Genomic DNA, 22,053 nt, shown 5'->3' on the forward strand with positions numbered 1-22,053 from the left:
TCTGTAACCACAGTGCTAAAAGACAAACTTTCTGCTGTGAGTGCAAGTGATAGCATCAGCTGAAAGTGTTTCTATTTCTATTCCTATAGCCCTCACCACTTTTTTTTCAGGTTTGTTTTTTTCCGTTAATTGCTGTTGCACACCTGACTCTATTACGCACCTCACACTTAAATGCCCGACCTGTTTGGACAGACCTGTTTCCACCCCTCCACTTATCACCTCTAAACACTGAGTAGATCAGGTTTGGCTGAAAGGAGGAAGTAAAGACCAAACAGGTTTTTGTTACACAAGTTCAAAGACATGTATGTAAAGACAACCGATATAAAAGCTCGTTGTCTTCAGGTTTTTCAACAACCGTGTGTGTGTTTGAGTGTTTTACGATAATTAACATGTGTGGTGTCAGAAGGAGGAAGATCACTTCAGGACTTCTGTTCAGCTATTTCTATATTGTTGCAGTATTAAGTCAGGTGATGCTCCACAGCTAAGGACAAGAGAACTTAATAAACATGAGGATATGAAAGCTCATATTCTCAAAGAATCCAAAGATAAGTGTAAAAAAAAAAAACAACTCTGTTTTTTGTCTCGATCACAAAGACTAATCATGTTGAGCTGGCTTTCGACCCTTTTATTTGGATCGTATGGGCCGGTGAGAACAATACAATTTGAAAAATAGCAATCTCAGTCCTCTTGCAAGTACTGCCGATGCAAGTGCATCGTTTTCACTGTTCTATAGAATGTATTTGGATGAATCATTTGGTCAATATATGACGTGGATAGTACAATTACCACACAAATACCACAGTAAAAGAGTTGACATCTGATTACCAGCAGCCCTCATGTCAGTCGATGCTGATTTTTAGCTGCTTCTTTGTGTTCTTAACCAGTATGTGTATTGCAGCGAGGAACGCAGACAAGTTCATCTCGCTCTGTTAAATTTAAAAAGGACTGGAATCAGACTTCAGGTCAGATCAGACCCTCTTTATCTGCCAATATTTAATCTACGTTGTGGCAGATTCACCTTCGCCTAAAGTTAATCGGTCGTGAGTTCAAGTGACTTCTTCACAGTATTCAGACAAACCTTAACACCATTTAGATGCAGAAAAGAAACTGCGGGTATCAGATCAGAATTAAATACAGGCTTTATCAGATCACTTTGATAAGTCACTGAGTAATAGAAGCCGCCCATTGACAGTCATGCTTGTTGGAATCAAAATATCACTTGCCCCACACTTTTCTGCTCAAAGATTGACTTTATCCAGAATAACCTCCAACAGTTGGAAACTGGCTGATATCACCAATAAAACTTTCACCAGCATTTGCAGGCTTCTTTTAATTGTTTCCATTTTTTTTTAATTCTGTTTAATTCATCTCATTTAGATTATGGTAAAGAATTTGTCCAACAACACAGTCAGCTGGAGCTGAATTCTATGTTTTTTTTTTTAAACGTAGCTACTGGTAATAATAATTCTGTAATGATGACAGTGAAAAGGTAATCAGTCATTATAAACAAGCTGTGTCATCACTGCTGCCGTGCTGGTGAAGAGGACCAAAACAGGCGATCCCCCACCCACACCCTCTTCGTACTCTTCCTGTGCACTTACGGTAATATCAAGCACGCTCTCTTTTCTCAGATCACTGAAAATCACCTTCACCCCAACTTTCTAAATGGTTGCAAAATAACGGAGGATTTCACTTGTATGTATATTAAGAAGATTAAGAAGATGAGTACATAGATGTTCTGCAACACATCAATATGTGCACGAGTTGCATGCAAACTTTCAACCTCGCACCCACTCGCCCCGGAAATGCAAACTGTTCACTAAAGGGAGACCGCAGTGTAGGAAATCATACTACTGCTTGTGGGAGTAGGAAGTAAACTACATTATTAAGACAGGGGCCAAATAAATGTGTCTGATAGTGTCATAGTTTGACATACAAATGTTTAGGTTTATGTGCCACACAGAGCATCTCATCTGGTTAGCCTTCGCTGGAGTTCGAAAAAGAAAAGTAAAATGACTTTCAAGTCACTAACGCACATAACAGCGATGGACAAATTTCAATGCGCTTGGCAGTTTCTCATTGTTACTTGGCTTAAAGAGTGTGATGGCACAGTAAGCACACTATGAAGAAACAAAACTAAAATGAAATCATCACAGTATGACCAAGTGACAGTCAAACAAACCAAACAAAATGATATTGATGAGCAACAGCTGTGGTTAAGACATCTGCGGTGATAACAGATGCTACGTAATAGTGAAATACAGTATAGTGGGAAACTGAACAACAAAATACAATAAGGTCTGGCCCTGTCCAGGCATTTTATTAAAATGCTAATCGCAAGTGTATGACATCTGTATGATGGAGATCTTATTATCTTATTTCAGTCGCAGTCTAGACGCCGTTGTTCTGTAACAAAACTTCAAAAGGACTCAAATTGAGGTTGTTTATTCCTGCGTAATCCAACACACGTAACAGATTGAAAAAGAATCTTGTGTGCTCAGGTTTGTAAGTAGAATGGTACGGAGCCCCTAAGGGGACATGGGGAAAGAAAGAAAAAAATAGATGGGTAATGGTAGATGGTAATAAAAAGATAAATACTTTAACGTTCTCTCAGTAAACGTTTTCATTTCACTGTCACTGTCACTGCACTTCCGTCGGCACCATGGCCGCCAGGGTTGCCACCACAGGCCCCATTGGCAAAACTGTTTTTGTTGGTGGATGGTGAAGGCAAGTCCTGTCTAGGGATAAAAAAAAAAAAAAAAAAACAGTGTCCCCCTCATATAACAGGATCGTCCCATATTGAAATTGTCCCATATTTTCAGTCATACCCGACTGTAATGCATACACTACATTCTCACATGCTTTGAGTGACATGAGAAATAAAACAGTGAGAGAAAACAGTGAGAAAATATAAAATCAGAATGACGGGTAAGCTGTCTGCCACCCAACATCATCATTCCCTGATTACAGCGACTTAGATGCCCAATTTTTTTTTTTTTTTATGACAGTAAATACCTCCAGCTACTAAGAGCACCCAACCAAAGAAAGAAGCTGTCCAGATCCAGTTCTGATGGACCACAAGTGAGTCCGTCCCGTCAGCGGGAATGGATACAAGACAAGCGCAAGTGTGCGTACGTGTGTGTGTGTGTGTGTGTGTGTGACAGAGAGAGAGAGAGAGAGAGAGAGAGAGAGAGAGAGAAACCTAAGCCTGACTCTGGAACAGGTTGATCTTTATTTCAATGCCAACATGCAGTAGAGTTGTTCTGATCAGTCTGACAGTAACGCAAATGAACGTATTGTCCAGTCATCCAGCGCAGTGGTCTCTGTGGTCTACCAGGTCATTTGCTATTTCCCAGTTTATGAATGGGTTCTTGCTTCTTCCAAACAGACCAAATATTTTGCCCGTGTAATGATACGATCTGATGTTTCAATTCCTAATATAATTGATGCAACTGTACTTTTAGTCTTGTTGACAATTGGCCTTACATTCGCGTTGAGAGCAGTAACAGACATTGGTCGCTTATTTTTCCATATTGAAGGTGGAAACAATCAATCATCAATCAGAGCGCACATAACGGTTGGGAGAGGTGTCAGAGGAAGTTCAGCCTTTTTTTTTTTTTTTTTTTTTTTTTAGAAGTAGCACCATCGTCCAAGACATCTTGCTCGTCCTCATGACGGTACATTTGCCTAAATTAAAAAGGTTTGCAATATCTCACAAAATCATTGCACAAGACCTCAAAATCTTCTCAGTGGAACGCAAAAGTATGTTTTTTTTTTATTTCACCCACTTTTTTTTTTTCCCTCGTCCATGTCGCCTCAGGGGCTCCATAGAAAGATTTACTAGTACAAATAAATTCAAAAAGCTCCGTTTTTTTTCTTTTAAACTTTGCGTGATTGCTCATTGGCATGTTTAGAAAGCAGAAAGCAGGCTTATTCTCATATTTTTTTACTCTCGCACTTTCTGACCTCCATCCGTCAGTATTCTCTTGTCAGCAGCCACACCTCAAGTCACACGTTTCGCACTGTGTTTAACACTGGCTGACCACAAAGTGCAACTCTCACTGTGTGACGCTGTCTTCACCCTTAAGTGGCCTCAGTCATCACCAAAAGCGTGCCTCAATATAACTACGCTGCAGAAAATTTAATGGAAAAGTTTGAACAGTCAAATGCAGATGAGGCGTACGTGATAACATTTCTCCACCCTGAAAGGTCTTTTTTTTAAAGCAGGTTTTTTAGCTACATTTGGTAAAAAAAAAAAAAAAAAGAGAGAGAGAACAAGGACAGGGGTGAAACTTAAGTCACGATTGCATAAAAACAATCCATTTTCTAAATAGTCAGCATTTTCTAAAGGGTATGTAGACTAACTATTACTATCATAAAAAACGACTAATGCTTATTGATTAGTTATTTGTCATTGTTGAGAACAATGTTTGGTCCTTCAGTAAGACACCTCAAAGTAGTAAATGTCAATAAACTGTTAGTGTATTTTGGTCCAGATGTTCTGCAGGAAAATGGTCAAACTGTCAATAGATGGGGCCTCCCTGATAAACTAAAGAGCTACAAAGACAAAGCAAGAGTCATAATGGACAAGGATCAGGTACATTCTGGCAACCCAAAAGGTGATTGGTAATTGGACTATAACTGCTGTAGAAAACATTAGTAAATCAGTTTAACCACTAATAAAGATATCTGTTAGAAGGGGCACTTTACTTTTATCTATATCTCCTCCACTTTATCTTTTCTATGGTGCAGAAGGTTGTTTTTAACTTCACAAGTTTTCATTTTGAGACACTGCCCTCTCACACACACACACACACACACACACACACACACACACACACACACACACACACACAGGTGGCTTAGGAGGGGTTCCTTGATGGCAGCCAGAGGAGGAAAATTCTGCTAAATTTTAGTTCTACCCAAGAACATATTTTCCTTTCTGTATGAGCATCACAGAAGGGACTCCTGATAAGAGGGGAGTCTGAGGGTGATGCACCTCTCAGGCCAGTCGAAGCCCCCACCCACCTTTTCCCTTACGCTGACGAAGAGAGAGAACCGACGAGAGGGGTTTTCTCTCTCAGCCTCATTCTCACTTCCTTCCCGCTGACTAAAGGCAGATGTAAAGATTGTGTGTGTATGTGTGTGTGTGAACCAATACTGATAGGGTACAGTGTGTCAGCTACTTATGTACATGGATACACTGACTAACATATGATGCCTTTTGAATTTCCAAAATGTGTAATGCTAATGCTTATTGGAGTAGATGACCACCACTGAAGAAATATTAAGTGAAAGTAAATTTTTCATACAAATTTACATTTCTGTTAATTTCTAGAACATGAAAATCGTGATTTCTCAATTTGAGAAAGGTTTTCTATTTCTTAGCACAAGTATGAAAAGACTGTGTATGCATTAAAGTGGGATGTGAATAGACTTTAAAAGCTGTGAACATGCTGATTTTATTTTATCAGTTGGAACAGCCACTCACGCTGCAGTACACGCGCATCTGCAGCTGACATGCACAGCCAGCCATAACTCTTTCAACTGTAACTGAATTTAAAAAAAGGATTTTTACATTCTAGTCGTCTTGCCGCTGAAAAAACAAAGAATCTATGATTCCGTTTGTCAGCTGCAAGAAGCAACACACGTCAAAGTGGCTGAGCGATAGAGACAAAGCCGTGCGCTCATCGTGCCTCTTCCAAAATTTCACTCTAAAAATCAATGATGAGTAAAACTTCGACTTTTCGTCTGCAAAGGGTGCAAAAACAAACCCAACAGTTGGGGGGAAAGAAAGGTACAAAGTGGCATTTAGGAGAGATCCCAATTAAGTATGTGTGTTGTTTATTTTTAGGAAGTGGATGTGCATGATTTTGAGCGTAGTGCCTCCAAAAAGTAGTTTTTAAAAAAAATCATACAAGACATACAAATTACAAATATGAGTGCTTTTTTTTTTCTCTGCTTGGCAGATTAATGTGGAACTGGACATGTCAGTGTACACAAGTAGTACAATACAGGTGCAGTGGTCAAGGCATGCTTATCTCTGGAGCTAATGTGAACAGTTGCTGCTTTTCTGGTGAGTTGAGGTGTGTTGATGCAAAGAAGTAGGACAGCGGAGCATCCTGACGCGCTGACATGCAGTAAGACACCTCCGGAGTGTGGGCTTACATAGAAAAACATGGGTGCGGACATTTTGTCTACATCATGTCTGTTCAGTACATGTTGTATATGCTACCTTACAGTTTGAGTCTAGTAAAGCACAGTAACATCACTATTTACACCAATCAACGGTCTGTGCTCACAGCTTCAGCAATGAGAACAGCAACAAGTCACATGTCTTGCTCTGTTACAAATAACCAAGTTTGTGAAATTTGCTTTTTTTTTTTTTTACATGTGGCAGCAATAAACACGTCTAAAATGTGTGTGTGTGTGTGTGTATGTGTCATTTCTAATGTATGGAACCTGATAAATGTGGATGTATTTTCGATATGGAAGCAGTTATTTCTACTAAAGATTCTCATAAACGTGCACTAATAAATGCATTGCTTTTGTACTTTGTAATATATCTAATTCACGGTTGTATTGATTGATTTTTTTTTTTTCTCCTTTTTAACAAATGCACAATGTATAAGTAACCCAAATCATCATTAATTAATTCATCAAGAACTTTTCGCTTAAGGTGTCAGTGTATCTGGTAGTTATCTGTGGTCATGTTTTAAAGGGGACAGCACTGGCCTTAATGACTCATGGGAGTACTGTCCCAGGGCATTTCCTACACACACCCAACATGTTTGCTTCTCGGTGCAACTGGACACAGAAAGTCCTGTTCTGGTTGATGAGTAACAATGAGATGAAAAGAGGGAAGTGTCAACCTAAATGATTAAACAGATATTAAGTAGGCTAACATTCCTATGGCTAGCATTTTTCTGCTGTTGTGGAGCAGCGGAGTTCCTCCCACACATTATATCTCCCTAAATCTCCTTGTGGTTCAACATTAATACTTAAAAAGGGTTTCCTGTTGTTGCGACAGGCTCCGTCTGTTTGTGTAGGTGGCCGCAATGTAGTGAATGCATTCAGGTTGTCAATACCACACCTACGAACGCTACCTATGACACGGTCTCGCTGCGGCTCCACTGATTCAAAATGAAAATGGGAAGTGTCGTCGTCCTGTAGCTTCCTGTTGGGTGCACTCAAACAAGTTTACATTCACACACTTGCATCTATAGGCCCCACGCACGCGCGTCTTGACGCCACTCTCGAATCGCGTAGTGGTGACTGCCAGTGGAAAAGAAAATTCATTACTCACATACACCAGTTTCTGCAGCTTTCCAAGTCTCTGCAAGTGGTTTTCCTGTGTCCTCAGGGATAAGTATAAAAAGGGAACCGACACAACCGTCTGCATTTCCAGTAAATCTTTCGAAAAGCGTCTTTTGGTGATCTGGTGCCTGCTGCTGACACTGAGAATGAATATGAAGCTGGTTGTTTTGTGCCTTCTTGCAGTCTGCTGCTCTTCTCTGGCCAACACATCGACAAACAGGAGTGACGAGTCACTGAAGATGAGAAAATTACACGAAATCCTGAAACAGTTGAAGTCTGTGAAAAACAGCCTACAGGTAGGTTCCTTTACGTTTACTTTTTCACAACCTTGGCCATGTATGGTCTCAGTTATGATCACTCAATCTAATTTGGTTGGTTTGTGTCTTGCAGCACAATGGGCAGATGCTGAATACTCCACCCCAGAATATCGAGGTAAGCCAAACTAACTTGTATTCAAAATAATGTTGACAGTATGGACACCGCCACATTTAATATTTGCGGTTGCTTACTCATTGTTGTTATTCTCCCACTTACTGTAGTTACTAATTGCCATGTGCCGGGTACTGTAGGTGTACATCAAATGATGTGTGAAATCACAAACTGTGTTGGCCAATAAGCATTTAAAATCAGCTGTAAAAGTTTGAAATTAAAGGCTTACCTTGCAGCCTTACAAATAGATTGAACATATATGTGTCCTTTTTAAATGTCACATTTATGATGGTTAATTTTGAAAAAATTTAAATTAGAATTAAATAAATTCCAGGATGTTGTCTGTATACTGTGCACTAGAGCCAACACCTACATAAGCAGGCAAAGCTAACAACATTTTTTTTTAAATTTGTTTATAATTTGTCAGTTTATAGAGCAAATTTAAAAGTGAGCATCTAATTTGGAGTCATTTAAGTAAAAAAAATGACACCTATTAAAATTAAATACGTTTTGAAAAGTAGTAATAACAGTGCATATTCAATGTTTCATAAGTTTCACTGTAAAAAGATTTAAGTTTTACATTATTACAGAGAACAAAGAGTGGCTAGTTTTGGCAAAGCACTATTGGTGTTTTTTTTTAGATAAACCTGCAGAAATATTCTAATCATTTAAACTGTTTCCTTATTAACACGACATTTAGCTTTATGTTAAGAAATGCTCATGTGGCCATCGCAATCCCATATAACAATCTGATATAAGTGCACTTGACTTCAAATAAGTGCCTATTAAAGTTCAACTGCATTACTTGTAAATTCAGATCAGCCCTCTTTCTTGTCAGGCTCTTTAGTGAGTCAAGTCAAGAGCCTGCTCAGTGCATTTTCTCAAAGCTTCCTGTTGCACTCTGAAGCAAAATGTGATGAGTAATTAGACCAGACAAAAACCATGACACTTCCTCACACCACCTCACAAACGCCTCCTGGCATGCTACAGAACATTTGAGTCAATCTGTTGCTGTTAAAATTGGCAAATTACAGCTAACCTTAAAAGACAAATGTAAGGATTCCTGGGTTGGTGTGAAGCTACTAAACGAAGTTTAATGGTCAGAATAAAAATCATTACACCACAATTTGTGACTGCCAAAGGCAAAAACGCATTAATAGGGAATGTAAAAATAAATAGCAGTAAGAAACTGTTATTGCTTCTCTTGTTCAGCTCTCTACTAATCAAGAAGATATGACATGATTTGACCCAAGCTAGCTGGGTTCATGAGCATACTTGTGCTGTTAACAGTTTCACTTGGAAAAAAACATATCATCAACACTTTCAGTACGATTTCTGAAGGGAAACAATTCAGACAAAAGCGTCCTAAGCTCTTTGGGAACATTAACGTATCTTTAAAATAGTGGAAACTTTGGTTTCAATCTAAGTAAAAGTCATGACACGAAACCAGAAAACAGCTTTCTTGGAAACGTTTTGATGGCAATGATGGGAGGACTTTCTTTCCTCAAACATATAGAATTGTATCACAAAAAAAAAACACAACTTTTAAAGCGTCACCCTGTTCTTAACGGTTCAACTCTCATGTGTCCTTGAGTCATTTTCCAGTTTTTTGTAAAATACTTCACCAAAACCTATTCAATGAACATAAAAGGTACAGTTTTACCTCCGATTTAAATCAAGTAACGCCAACACTAACGTGACTGACATGAATCTGTTCTCATTATGGTACTATTCTTTAACATGTTTCATATAAAAAAAAAAAAAGAACCAAACTGGTTTTTCAAGATACCAATTTGGAGGAAGAAAACCAATACATGTTGGTGTGGTATTGAAATTCTAATCAAAACTATTCTTTTTTTTTTTTTTCCCTTTTCACCATATAACAGGACTGCTGCTGTCTGTCAGCCCTGCAATGCTTCCGGGCTAATCTTCAGGTGCAATTCAACACTACAGAAAGAACACAAAGCACAAACAAACTTTACAGGAGCCTTACTAGTTCCATAACCGTAAGTAAAAAGATTTATCAAACATATCTAAAAGCGTATCTCAAGTGCAATGTCAAGTTTGCTGTACAGTACATTTATATATTTATTAAAACTAACATTTCTTTCATCCCTTTCAGGAGAGAGGTCTGGACTTCTGTAAGTCAGGAAATGTTAAGGTAAAGAGAAAATTCTTCATCGGTCATTTCCTAATTCGTTATATTTGCGTCCTATAAAAGCTGAGCGTGGTCTGTGTTGTGCTTGCAGTAGATGATCATTAGTAAGTTAATTTCTCTTGTGTTTGCCTGTTTTCTTTAGCCCACCTGCCAAGATTGCGACTCACATCCAAAGGAAAATGTCAAGGAATTTTTCAAGAGACTGGAGTCTCTTATTCAAAGGGTAAGGTTATTTCTCTCTTATTTTACTGTAGCATGAGTAAAATGTGGCTGAAAACGTAAAGCTCTACGTGTCATTGATGTTGGAAAGATGTAAGTCCATGAAATAATGCCTGATGTGAAAATTCAATATCAATTTTTCCCTCTCTAGGCCATAACCAGGCTGAGCATGAACTGAGAAGAGGTGAAGATCTACTTGTGACCAAGGACTGAATGTAAAGCCGACACTACACTGAAAAACATGTTACAGCCTTCTAAATATTTAAAACTTATTTATTATTTATTTAGATAGTGGTGGTGAACCCACACAAGCTATGAAGAAGGTATTCTCATGAAAGCTGCTTTGCCGCCACCTAGTGGACTTGGCAGTCATGAATTCTTTTTTCTCCTCTTTTTTTCTGAAAGAGAAAGTTCATTTATTTGTTATAATTCTCAGAGAATATAATGACATTTATACTGTGTATGTAAAGTGCCTTATTGGAGGAATTGGTTTTTTGAAATAATTGTACCATTCTAAAATATTAAATATATTACGACAAGTTTTGGTTTGCCTGGTTTATTTATAGGACAACATATTGAAAAGCTTCCAGCAGAAGTGTGAAGACATGATTTTCACCGCCGGTGGTGGACAGAGTACAAGAACATTGTACTCAAGTAAAAGTACTGAAGTGTAAAAACGTACTTTGATAAAATGAAGTACACATTACTGTATTACAATCTTAAAAAAAAAGGAAGGGTCCGTGATATTTGATGCTACTGTCAAACTGAATGTCAACTAGTAGAACATCATCATTCCACCGAGATCTGGTTTAAATGTTAATTGTTTTATTCTGTCATGAATTATCCTAAAAGAAACATGGAAATAGTACCATTGCTGAATAAACTCTTTGTGTGATGAAAACACAAAAGGCAGCTGGCAGCTGTGCTCAAACTCTGCCCTAAAAATGCAAAGTATGGATGAAAATGATCAAAATGTCACTACACACATTTTTACTGCTCATCTTGTACTGTCTGTGAATCTGTCATTGATCTATCTTCTTTTTAGGATCTACTTTGTTTCTTGATTTCCCGTTATATCCATTACATTGTCTTTACATTGTCAACTGATGGAAAAGCACAAAAGTGAAATGTGAAATCTTACGACACAGTACAAGGGTACAAGTGACGTAATCAAAATGTTTCATGCCAGATGATTCAAGATGATAAAATCAAATTAGCAGTCATATCTGATTGTTAGATGACTTTTCATGTGAAGAATGAATCACAAGTAAAACCAGTTTTTGTTTTTGTTTGCCTGAATTGTCCATGAATTGGTCTTTCTGACCACCAGAGGGCCCCAAGTTAGAGGTAAGTGTCAGGCTGTGTAATGGGTATCATATGTGGCCTAGGCAGGAACTTGGAAAAAAAAAAAATTTCAATCCAGCTTTTGCTGTACAGACTCATTAAAAACATGCTCTGTGGTTCTTTTTATATTGTTTCATTAGGTCTTGCTGTTTATTTTAATAAATCTACCAATCACTTTACAACGGGTGCAGACATGGTGAAATTCCCTGGCAAAACAAAAACTACCACAAAAGACACAAACAAGGCTGCAGCAACAGGACAATCCAGATACCACTGACAACTCTCACAATGACTGATGCAAATGTGTTTTAAAGCAGGTGTCCTCACTACAATCTCACAACCACCACTGTGGACTTCCCAGATGAAAGGGGATTTCAGCAATGCAAACAAACATCAATTTCCTCCCAGATGTATCTCATACCTGTGAGCAAAGCCTGTGACACACACTAGATAAACCTTAGCTCACGCTTTTGTCATGCAAAAATAAGTCACTATTAAACATTGTGCCATTGCAAAAGAGGAACACCCACAATGTCAAAGAACAATCATTTCCTTCTGTCCTTCCTCTTTTACAGAAAAGTAACTACACATGCCCACTTGCGCCATTCACATACACACACACATACATATTAAGAGACCACTGCAAAATTATCAGTTTCTCTGATTTTACTATTTATAGGTATGTGTTTGAGTAAAATTAACATTTTTGTTTTATGCTATAAACTACTGACAACATTTCTCCCAAATTCCAAATAAAAATATTGTTATTTAGAGCATTTATTTGCAGAAAATGACAAAAAAAAAGATGCAGTGTTTTCAGACCTCAAAGAAAACAAGCTCATATTCATTTTTAAACAACACAATACTAATGTTTTAACTTAGGAAGAGTTCAGAAATCAATATTTGGTGGAATAACCCTGATTTTTAATCACAGCTTTCATGCGTCTTGGCATGCTCTCCACCAGTCTTTAACATTGCTGTTGGGTGACTTTATGCCACTCTTGGCGCAACAATTCAAGCAGCTCAGCTTTGTTTGATGGCTTGTGACCATCCATCTTCCTCTTGATCACATTCCAGAGGTTTTCAATGGGGTTCAGGTCTGGAGATTGGGCTGGCCGTGACAGGGTCTTGATCTGGTGGTCCTTCATCCACACCTTGATTGACCTAGCTGTGTGGCATGGAGCATTGTCCTGCTGGAAAAACAAATCCTCAGAGTTGGGGAGCATTGTCAGAGCAGAAGGAAGCAAGTGTTATTCCAGGACAACCTTGCATGTGGCTTGATTCATGCGTCCTTCGCAAAGACGAATCTGCCCGATTCCAGCCTTGCTGAAGCACTCCCAGATCATCACCGATCCTCCACCAAATTTCACAGTGGGTGCGAGACATTGTGGCTTGTAGGCCTCTCCAGGTCTCCCTCTAACCATTAGACAACCAGGTGTTGGGCAAAGCTGAAAATTGGACTCATCAGAGAAGATGACCTTACTCCAGTCCTCTATGGTTCAATCCTTATGGTCTTTTGCAAACCTCAACCTGGCTCTTCTTTGCTTTTCATTGATGAAGGGCTTTTTTCTAGCTTTACACGACTTGAGCCCTGCCCCCAGGAGCCTGTTTCGAACCGTTCCCACCGTGCACTTCACCCCAGCTGCCATTTACCATTCTTTTTGTAGGTCACTTGATGTCATCCTACGGTTGCTGAGTGACATTCGAATGAGTTGACGGTCATCTCGGTCAGTGGAGAGTCGTTTTCGCCCTCTGCCAGTGTGTAGCTTTGTTGTCCCCAATGTCTGCTGCTTGACCATGTTCTTATGAACCGCCATCTCAGAAATTTTAAGGATGGACGCAACCTGACGCTCACTGTATCCCTCTGTCAGTAAAGCCAGAATTGAACCCTTCTTTTCCTCACTCAAAACTTTTCTTTTCAACACTTTTGGCATGGTCAGTAGTTACTTTTGTGATTCCAATTACTTTTGAGGGACTACTAGCACTGATTTTGTCATCCAGCGGGTCCTATTGCAAGAGGATAGTGATGACCACAGCAGTGTTTTTTATACTTTCCCTCATCAAATAAGATTTGGTTCAGGTGATCACCTAATGAGTGAGGTGTGCTTGTGTTGGAATTCAACAGACACTGGAATGGAAGTCACACATGTAGAGATGCTGATTTCAGAAAAATTTGCAGTGGTCTCTTAATTTTTTCCAGAGCTGTATATCTATCTATCTATCTCTCTATCTCTCTATCTATATATATATATATATCCTTAATTTAGCTAATAAAACTGTGCTTTACTCTTACTGATTCTTTATTCCCTTAACTTCATGTTGAGAATGGCAGAGGACTTTAAAACATGACTTTAAACCAAATACCAAATAATATGAAATTAAACCATATGCTGAGGCTGGAAGCTTCATCGCAGTGTGGTTTCAGCTGCACTTTACAGCACACAGGTGTGTGCGGTCGTGTGGTCAGGTAAAGGGGGTTTTCACAGTGGCCAGCACAAAATGAATAAGATGTTTTATGTGTAAATAACAAAAACTGATTTTAAAAGCAGGTCTGCAAAAGTAAGACTGTTCCCTTCTCTGCTGTCTAAATTATGTTCGTTATGAAAGAAATTTATTTCCCTTGGTGCAGACATGTCCGAGTATGCATGTCAGAGGTGAGCTACCAGTCAGTTTAGAGCTTTTTGGAGTATTCAAGTGCAACTTGCGTTGTGAAATGACATCCTTTGAGAATCATTTGGTAGACCAGGGCCCTTAGAGACCCTATATAAGCTCCTAATGCCTAATAGCCAATAAATGTGATAAAGATCAAGTTAACAAGGTCTGTACGTATACAGAGATTCCTCTTCATTTCTCTGAGTCTGGGAAAAAACCTTGAGATCACTGAAGCCCACACAGCTAAGAAACCTCACACATAATATCTGATTTAGAATGTTTTCGAACGTTCAGCTGAGACCTACATGTCTTCGGCAGTCTTTGGAAGATCCACCCTTGATTTATCTAACAAATTTAGTCTTTAGGAAATTTCATAAATTCTGACTTTGGCGGATACAGTTGATGTTTCCTCTGATGCTTTGTATTTACTGCAGATTAACACCGCATTTTTACATATAACAAGGACTGTGGATTGTGTCCCCCTCATCGATACTAAAATCACTTTAGGAAGAGACCTAGCAATGGCCATTATGAACAGGAGGAATTGTTATAGCAACCAAAAACTCAAAACAGTGTACAAAAGGGCATGTGAATATGAAAATGGAATAGGAAAATTAACCTCCTGTTACTTTGTTACTGTTCCCTCCTGACTGTCAACACCAACTGACCCAGACTGTGACCAATCACACCAAATCATTATGAGTTAAAATGTAATTCGTGTCACCACCTCAACGCTCAATCGAGTCCTAGTTGCTTGCCAAACACCTGCCCTGACCGGGTCAAACTGCGGTGGAACATGTGAGCTATGGTTTCGTTTCCCCAAATACCACTTGTGGCATCAAAGAGCACAGTGTTTAGCCCCATTCTACCAAGAGGTTTTAATTACTGATTTCATGCCATGCTGATGTGAAACTGAAACTGGATCACAAATTTTCAGTCAAAAAGATGACACGTAATCATCCCAAAACTACATTAAATACATTTTTGTATTTGTTGCAGGTTGTATCCTAAATTATTCCCTCCAGGATCTTAGTGCTATTGCCATTTAACAAAACAAACCTAGAATTACATCCCCAACTCACATTAACTAAATGGATGGTGATAAATCTGTCCAAAAAAAGCCAATGGCCAGCCAATCACAGGGCCAACATATAGAGACAGACAAACACTCTCACACCTACAGGCAATTTAGAGTCACCAATTAACCTAATGTGCATGTCTTTGGATTGTGGGAGGAAGCCGGAGTACCCAGAGAGAACCCACGCTAGCATGGGGAGAACATGCAAACTCCACACAGAAAGACCCCAGGTTCAAACCAGGATTTGAACCTGGAACCTTCTTGCTGTGAGGCAAGAGTGCTAACCACCGCACCACTATGCTGCCTATGACACAAAATGTAGAATCCAAATGTTTTATGACTGAAAAAAGAACAATGCATCCTCTCCTTGATGCGTGGACAGATTAATATAAGATAAATCAAGTGCAATACAGTAGCTCAGCAAAACTACTACCTGGGTGACATACTACGTTGTGGTGGCCTGTGGTAACCAAACCTCCACCGTCTCCACTGACATCACTACTATCACGAAAACCAAACGTTTTATTTCCTTTTCCTTTCTTTCTTTCTTTCTGACTGGCGATATGGTGACAGCAGTAGCATTTGGTTTTTGGGACATGAATGTATTTTCTGGTTAGGGTGTAATTAAGGTGCATCACCCCCACACAAAGCGTCATAGGAACATACTTAAATGGAAATCTGTAAAGCCTCTTATGCAAGGCCACGAAATCATGTCACTTGGCATAGTGTTTGATCCATTATTGTATGTCTCTTGATAGAAAAAAAAAAACTGAACAAGCACACCCAAATGGCTTTTCAATTATTTTCTGCTGTCAGCAAGAGGCAGTTTGTCCAAAGCTAGAATAATTTTGAGTTAAAAATATCAGTTCACCGAAGGGCCACAGACAATTTTTGCAATTAATCAATTAGTCACTTGACAGAAAATCAAATGGCAACAATTATGCGAATCATTCATTGTTGTCTTTTTACAAAGCAAAAATGCCACAAAATCACTGTTCCAGTTTCCAGTTTCCTGTTCATTGTTTGAGATTTGGACTGTTAGTAAGAAAACACAAGAAATTTGAAGACATTATGTTGGGCTGAATAACTAACGATGAAATTGGTTAAACAGCATTAGCAGCATTAATAATTAGTTTGTTGCAGATTGGTTTGGCAGATGACGTTAAGTTAGAAGTGAAATCACAGCCAAATATCAGTGTAACAAAGACCTACACACTTGACATTTGAAATTATGTTAATCCGTAGCTTTCGTTTAGATAAATAAACAGAAAACAACTAATGGAAATGTACAGAAGGAAGCTCCAAAAAGTGGACATGTTTTACTGTAGGCGTTGGTGTACTTGTGGCAACGATGACTCAGTTCTTTTGATCCCTTGACCTTGCATAAAAGAAGAAATACAATGTGGCATGCAACAAAGAGCTACAAGTGATTTGTGTCAACTTCTGCCTTTATCTCTGCTATCTCAGACATGTACCTCACGGAAGCATTAATATCACGTGGGAGACGTGTTGAAGATGGAACCTTACAAAGAAGTTTTTATGATGAGACCAAGTCAGAGAAAGTAGATGACGAAGATTACAACCAATTCTGAGACCACATCACATTTGATAAACACTGAGAAAGATAAACTCCATACAAATAACGTAGCTAAAAGCTGTTTACAATAAAAAGAAACAAGAACAAAACTACTTGTATGCCTCCACCAACCAGGTTGTCATGTCGCAGTTTACATCCATGTCTATCCAGACTCATATATATATAAATATAATGAAGACTTTGAAGGAGCTGCTCCTCATACGAGTTGAGGTTCTAAGGATAGACGATAGATAGATAATTTGGTGTACAGATTGTGAAGACCCATGAGGAAAATTTCTGTTTTAGTAAGCAACAATGACTTTTGACCATGAAATTCTTATCAGCTAACTTTCAAGTTCGTATCTGTTAAATTTGAAGGCATTTGAAGAACTTCCCCGAAGGCATTCCTGAGATATCATGTTCATGAGAATGGGACCAACAGACAACCCAAAAACAACTGTTATAAAACAAGAAAGAGAAGCACAAAGAAATATCAGCAACGATAATAAAATACTGTACTCTACCGATAACATTAAACATATAAATAAGGGGATATAATAAAGGAACGATATTGCACAGAGTGGGAGCAAACAGGCTGCATCAATCCTCTTAAGATGAGGTGGTTTTAAATATCAAAAAAACCTGAAACAGAATCTCACTGAACATGAAGGCACATAACAGGAAATCTGCACAGGGTCAAATTTCAGTCGAACCCAGGATTTCAAATGTTGCATCCGTAGCAATGTGTAGCGAGCGTATTCAGGTTTGGTTAATGATGAACTACGAAGATTAAAAACTAAATGCACGTTGCATTAAGAATATCATGGCCATGGTAAACTTTACTTTCTTGACTGGTCAAATAAAAGGTTAAATGGGGATGCCCAAGCATAGCAAGAACAAAAGTTCATCTTTAGTGTGGGCAAAGACATGTTCATAGTAAGACATGGAAACAGCTGGGATGCCCCTACGCCACAACACATTCCATGGATAGAAATTTCCCCACCCTCTTCACTCACGTCAAAATCCTGTCACATTCATTACTGTTGGTGACTCCTAAAGAACCATCAAAACTGAAACCGAAGTGAAGCAGTCAAGGCTGAGCAATAGTGAATAACTCACGACAATGCCCCGTGTGACAATGTGTGATAAGCAGAGGTTGTTGGCAGAGCTACCTATGTTACCTGGGACTCTCTTGGGGAATCCCCACGAGGCCGTAGGTGTAAGAAACACCATTCATTCATTCATGTCTAGTTGCCTAGTGTTTTATGCAACATATTCAAGATACATCTCTTCTTGCAGCCAGTGATGCTTCTGTCTGTATCAATACTTGCTGCTCCATTAATTGTCCACACCACTGTTCTTTCTATGTTTATGTAAAAATAATAATAATAATAATAATAATAGAATCATAATGTAATGCAACAACCAAACCAAATTAATCTAAAAGTGCACTGTTGTATAGTATAGTTCATTTATTTGGAGTGTCTTTGTACTAATTTTGCAATGCATACTGTATACATCTGACTTTGAAACTTTAACAATGTCAAACATCAATTTGAAATCAATTGCTGTCTCAACTTAAAAGAAAAGCGAAAGTAAAAAGACACCAATGTTACAGGTAATGTTTGCGGTCTTGCAAGCTGTTGCAAGTTAAACTAAGGAAATGCCAACAAAACTCTTTGAAACAAGGAAACCAAACCACTGACATCTCACATTCAGCTCATTTTGTCAGTGATAAAAACTCTATAAAAGCACAGAGTCAATAAAGTACAGTAAACATCAATAAAACACCTAATAATCTCCAAACTACAGTATAAGCATTAAGAGTCTGTCGTACACCATTACCACAAATGTAAAAAAGCGTTTTTTATATTTAAGTTATTTTCAGAAATCACCATTAGAAAAGCTACTCTGTGCCCACTTGATTTTTTTTTTCTTTTAACTTTGGGTTTTTACCATGCAGTTGATAAGGGAAAAAATGCTGCATGATTAATAGGAAAAAACAGATGTTCCAACAAGACCCATTACCCTTACCTTCCCACTCATCTGATGCCGTTCCCTATAAATTACCAATCTGCAAGAGGGGGTACCACAAGCAACTGATAATCAGAACAATTGTACATCTTCGCAGGAGCAGCTTCAAGCTTTTCAAAACTTCAATATGGAGCATTGTTTCAGAATTGCTCTCTGGATGTTTTTTTTCATTGGGTATCTTCAAGCAAATCCTATCTCCTCTGTAAAGGATGGGCAGAGCAACAACTCTGAAGGAAAACCTTGCAGATTCAACGTCAAGCACCTGGGCTTAAACCTTCTACTTCAATCTGTTGTTTGCGTAAGTTATCCCAGAAAAAGGCAACTTGGCATTCCAAACATTTTACAAAACTATAAAAACTATTTTAGAAATACATTTGTCTCTGACTTTGTGAAAAGAATCAGGGGTTCGATTTATGCAAATGCTAATAGTAAAACTTTTTTTCTTTTTCTTGTTACAGGACAATGTGAACTTCACTATACCAACAGACTTGACGGTAAGAGATCAATGCAGATCAGGTTAAATAACCATTCAGGATGTTGATGCTACTTCTGCATATTACAGCAGCCAAACCTGTCCTGTTACAATATGTCCACATTTCTGTTTACATCAGCACATGTAATCTTTTCTTTTAAGAGACTGCCCTCTCATGTAAGATTTTGTTAGCAACTCTAGAGTCATCTACTACAGGGCGAATATCTTTATTTTCTCAAAATTGCTAAAACACAAACAATCTTTAAAAAAAATGGTGATACCAACATCTGCAATCAGAAGATCAACTGAATCCTATTCAACTTTTCACTAACTTAACAATTTTGTTGATTTATATCACTGAACTGAGTGTGACCCAAAGGATTGCTGTGTCTCTGACAGGAACAGTGCCACAATGCAACCCTGGAGCACTTCAAGGATGAGCTGAAAAACAAAGCAATGAACTGTCGAGGTCAATTGAACCGAGTTGACCAGACGCTGGATGCTCTGGATGCTCTGGATACTCTGTGCACTCTACCTGTGAGTATTTACAGTGTTGTACTGTCATGCAAATGATCTTTTGCAAGATTTGATACTAAACCAGCCTCCTCTCCTCAGACCCAGACAAACCCTTCGATGTGCAACTGGGAAAACCAGGGATCCTCTAAGCCATTTGCAGAGTTTGTGAAAGCCCTGGAAGACTTTGCCCAAAGGCTCAACTATTAACAACGAATCCACATGACTCTACAGATGTTTCCTCTACTTTATCTTTATCTATTTAACATAAGACACTGAACTAAACTGTGATTTTTTTTCTCTCTAAGCAAGAATTCAGAAATACTGCTAGAAGTTCTCATGTTATTTATATATTTATTTATTATGAAATTGATGTACATCCATGTAGACGATATGTGAAATTTTGCAAATAAAATGTTAACGATTACAACTGCGATTCATCATTTTGTCTTCAAGCAGCAACACATTCGCCCATGTAAAATAGTAACTCCTCACAAAAAATAAGCGGCGATTACTTAATTCATAGCATCAGAACAGGAAAAATGCCAGCTCGTCAAATACTAATACAAATACAAACCAAGTGATTTATTAACTTTTATTAACTTTTAGAACTTCTCTAGCAAGCAAAACTGTCGCAGTCATGCTACTGCATGATGATCCGTTAACGATTGTTGCTGTACACACTGCGCTTGACGAGTATGTACGTCGCAGTGCATAGCGTGTGATACGTGTGTACTTAGTGGCATAGAACTACACAAAACAATCCGTTATGGTTTTACCATGTTCCTAAAATGAAGCGGCCTATAAGCGATTATCTTTACACAAAATGAGGAGAAATAGGAGGAGGCTGGTGGGGAGGGAGAGACAACAAGAGGTTCGACCTTATATATATGTATATGTGTTTCAAGACTACTTCTAGAGGCTTTGAATGTATACCAATTGGTGGTGTGGCCTCAGTGACAAAACTCTGACGTTACCAATCATTTAATGAGCAGGATGGGCCTTGTACATTCAAAAGAATCACACAGCTTTGTCTTAAGACTCTTGCATCACCATCAATTTAACCACAATCACACCTGACAAGTAATTTGGCTTCTCCTGTGAAGGAACATGATTGTGTGACATTGACAGTGAAATAGGCCTAGCTTGTTTTTTGTAAGGAAAATGACCTAAATCTCCTTATGATGGCTCTATGCTATGCTTTAGAGAGCATAATGATGACTTTGTAGATATTTAATTCTTTTTATGGGTATTTTAATGGCCAATTCAACAAAAACAACTGAAATCTCTTAAATATGCACAGTGTTTTAATAATTTTGGCCACCACTGTATATGAATCACCAGCTGAATCACCAATCAGGAGCCAACCAAGTTGACACTTCCGAATGGAAACTAATAAACCAATGCAGTAATAGATCATCTTTCTGTAGGAATAACATGCCCAAGATGCAAACAAAGAGACACACATAGCTTTAAGTTGCTCAACAAACCTACAATATCAACACTGGCATTTCTGCATGTCCATAAATGACATGCTTATATAACACGGCAATGCACACATTTTTTATGTATACCCAGGCTTGATCTTTTGTTTTAGTGCAAATACATACCTGGTGTAAAAAAGTGTTGGTAATTTCGGCTATTTTTGCCAGTCAGGCAATAAAAGGTTTTTTATACCTCCATACTGAGGAAACTGTTGTTTCACCAATTATGATGGAATCAGTGAGTATCATCCACTGATCATGTCATTACGTGTAGGGTCAGTTTGATCAATACCAAAGCAGATGTAGCCCACATTTAGTTTATTTTCTTAATTTCAGTCAAATTTTTTTCTTCTCCTCTTCTTCCTCTAAACTCTGTTCTAAATATGCTCTATACATGTCTGCTCGCTTACACAGCAGATTAATAATCTTGTGAAAAATATAACCAAACTTGATAAGTAATGGCATTTTCAAATTTTAGTTTGTACTAAAAAAAAGTCTTCAATGTCAGTTCATGACATTTGCTCAGTAGAGCAACCAGAAAGAAAGAAAAACCCTCTGCACCACAAATGAGGGATGGCCAACCTAGTTTCATAAGAACTTGAAGGTAAGTGCTGTGCTACAATAGGCCACTTGAGGGGTTTCACCATGTAGTAGTAGCATCATGAAAAAAAATTCCAACAGTCGTCTAAAGGAAAAACATCGCTGTATGCATTAGGTTATATACAACTGATCAGCCCACCCTTTCCACCCCACAAGCTATATAAATTCAATACAGCA

General features: G+C 38.4%; 1 protein-coding gene across 1 annotated transcript; it reads left to right on the plus strand.

Annotated features, from left to right (window-relative positions):
• Window positions 1-7,335: 7,335 nt before the first annotated feature.
• On the plus strand, window positions 7,336-10,622 carry il21 (interleukin 21). The gene is made up of 6 exons (XM_070837237.1): window positions 7,336-7,613; window positions 7,708-7,749; window positions 9,633-9,752; window positions 9,869-9,907; window positions 10,047-10,127; window positions 10,275-10,622. The coding sequence occupies exons 1-6, from the start codon at window positions 7,464-7,466 to the stop codon at window positions 10,299-10,301; spliced, it is 459 nt and encodes a 152-aa protein (XP_070693338.1). The 5' UTR covers window positions 7,336-7,463; the 3' UTR covers window positions 10,302-10,622.
• The last annotated feature ends 11,431 nt before the right edge of the window (window positions 10,623-22,053 follow it).

The sequence above is a fragment of the Pempheris klunzingeri genome, chromosome 9, assembly GCF_042242105.1.
Source record: "Pempheris klunzingeri isolate RE-2024b chromosome 9, fPemKlu1.hap1, whole genome shotgun sequence".
NCBI classification, from domain to species: domain Eukaryota; kingdom Metazoa; phylum Chordata; class Actinopteri; order Acropomatiformes; family Pempheridae; genus Pempheris; species Pempheris klunzingeri.

Bases quoted from the DNA above. Each gene is read 5' to 3' on its own strand.
- il21 (XM_070837237.1), top strand. From the start codon at position 7,464: ATGAATATGAAGCTGGTTGTTTTGTGCCTTCTTGCAGTCTGCTGCTCT. The intron at 7,614-7,707 runs GTAGGTTCCTTT...TGTGTCTTGCAG, and splicing joins CTGTGAAAAACAGCCTACAG to CACAATGGGCAGATGCTGAA. The intron at 9,908-10,046 runs GTAAAGAGAAAA...TGTTTTCTTTAG, and splicing joins GTAAGTCAGGAAATGTTAAG to CCCACCTGCCAAGATTGCGA.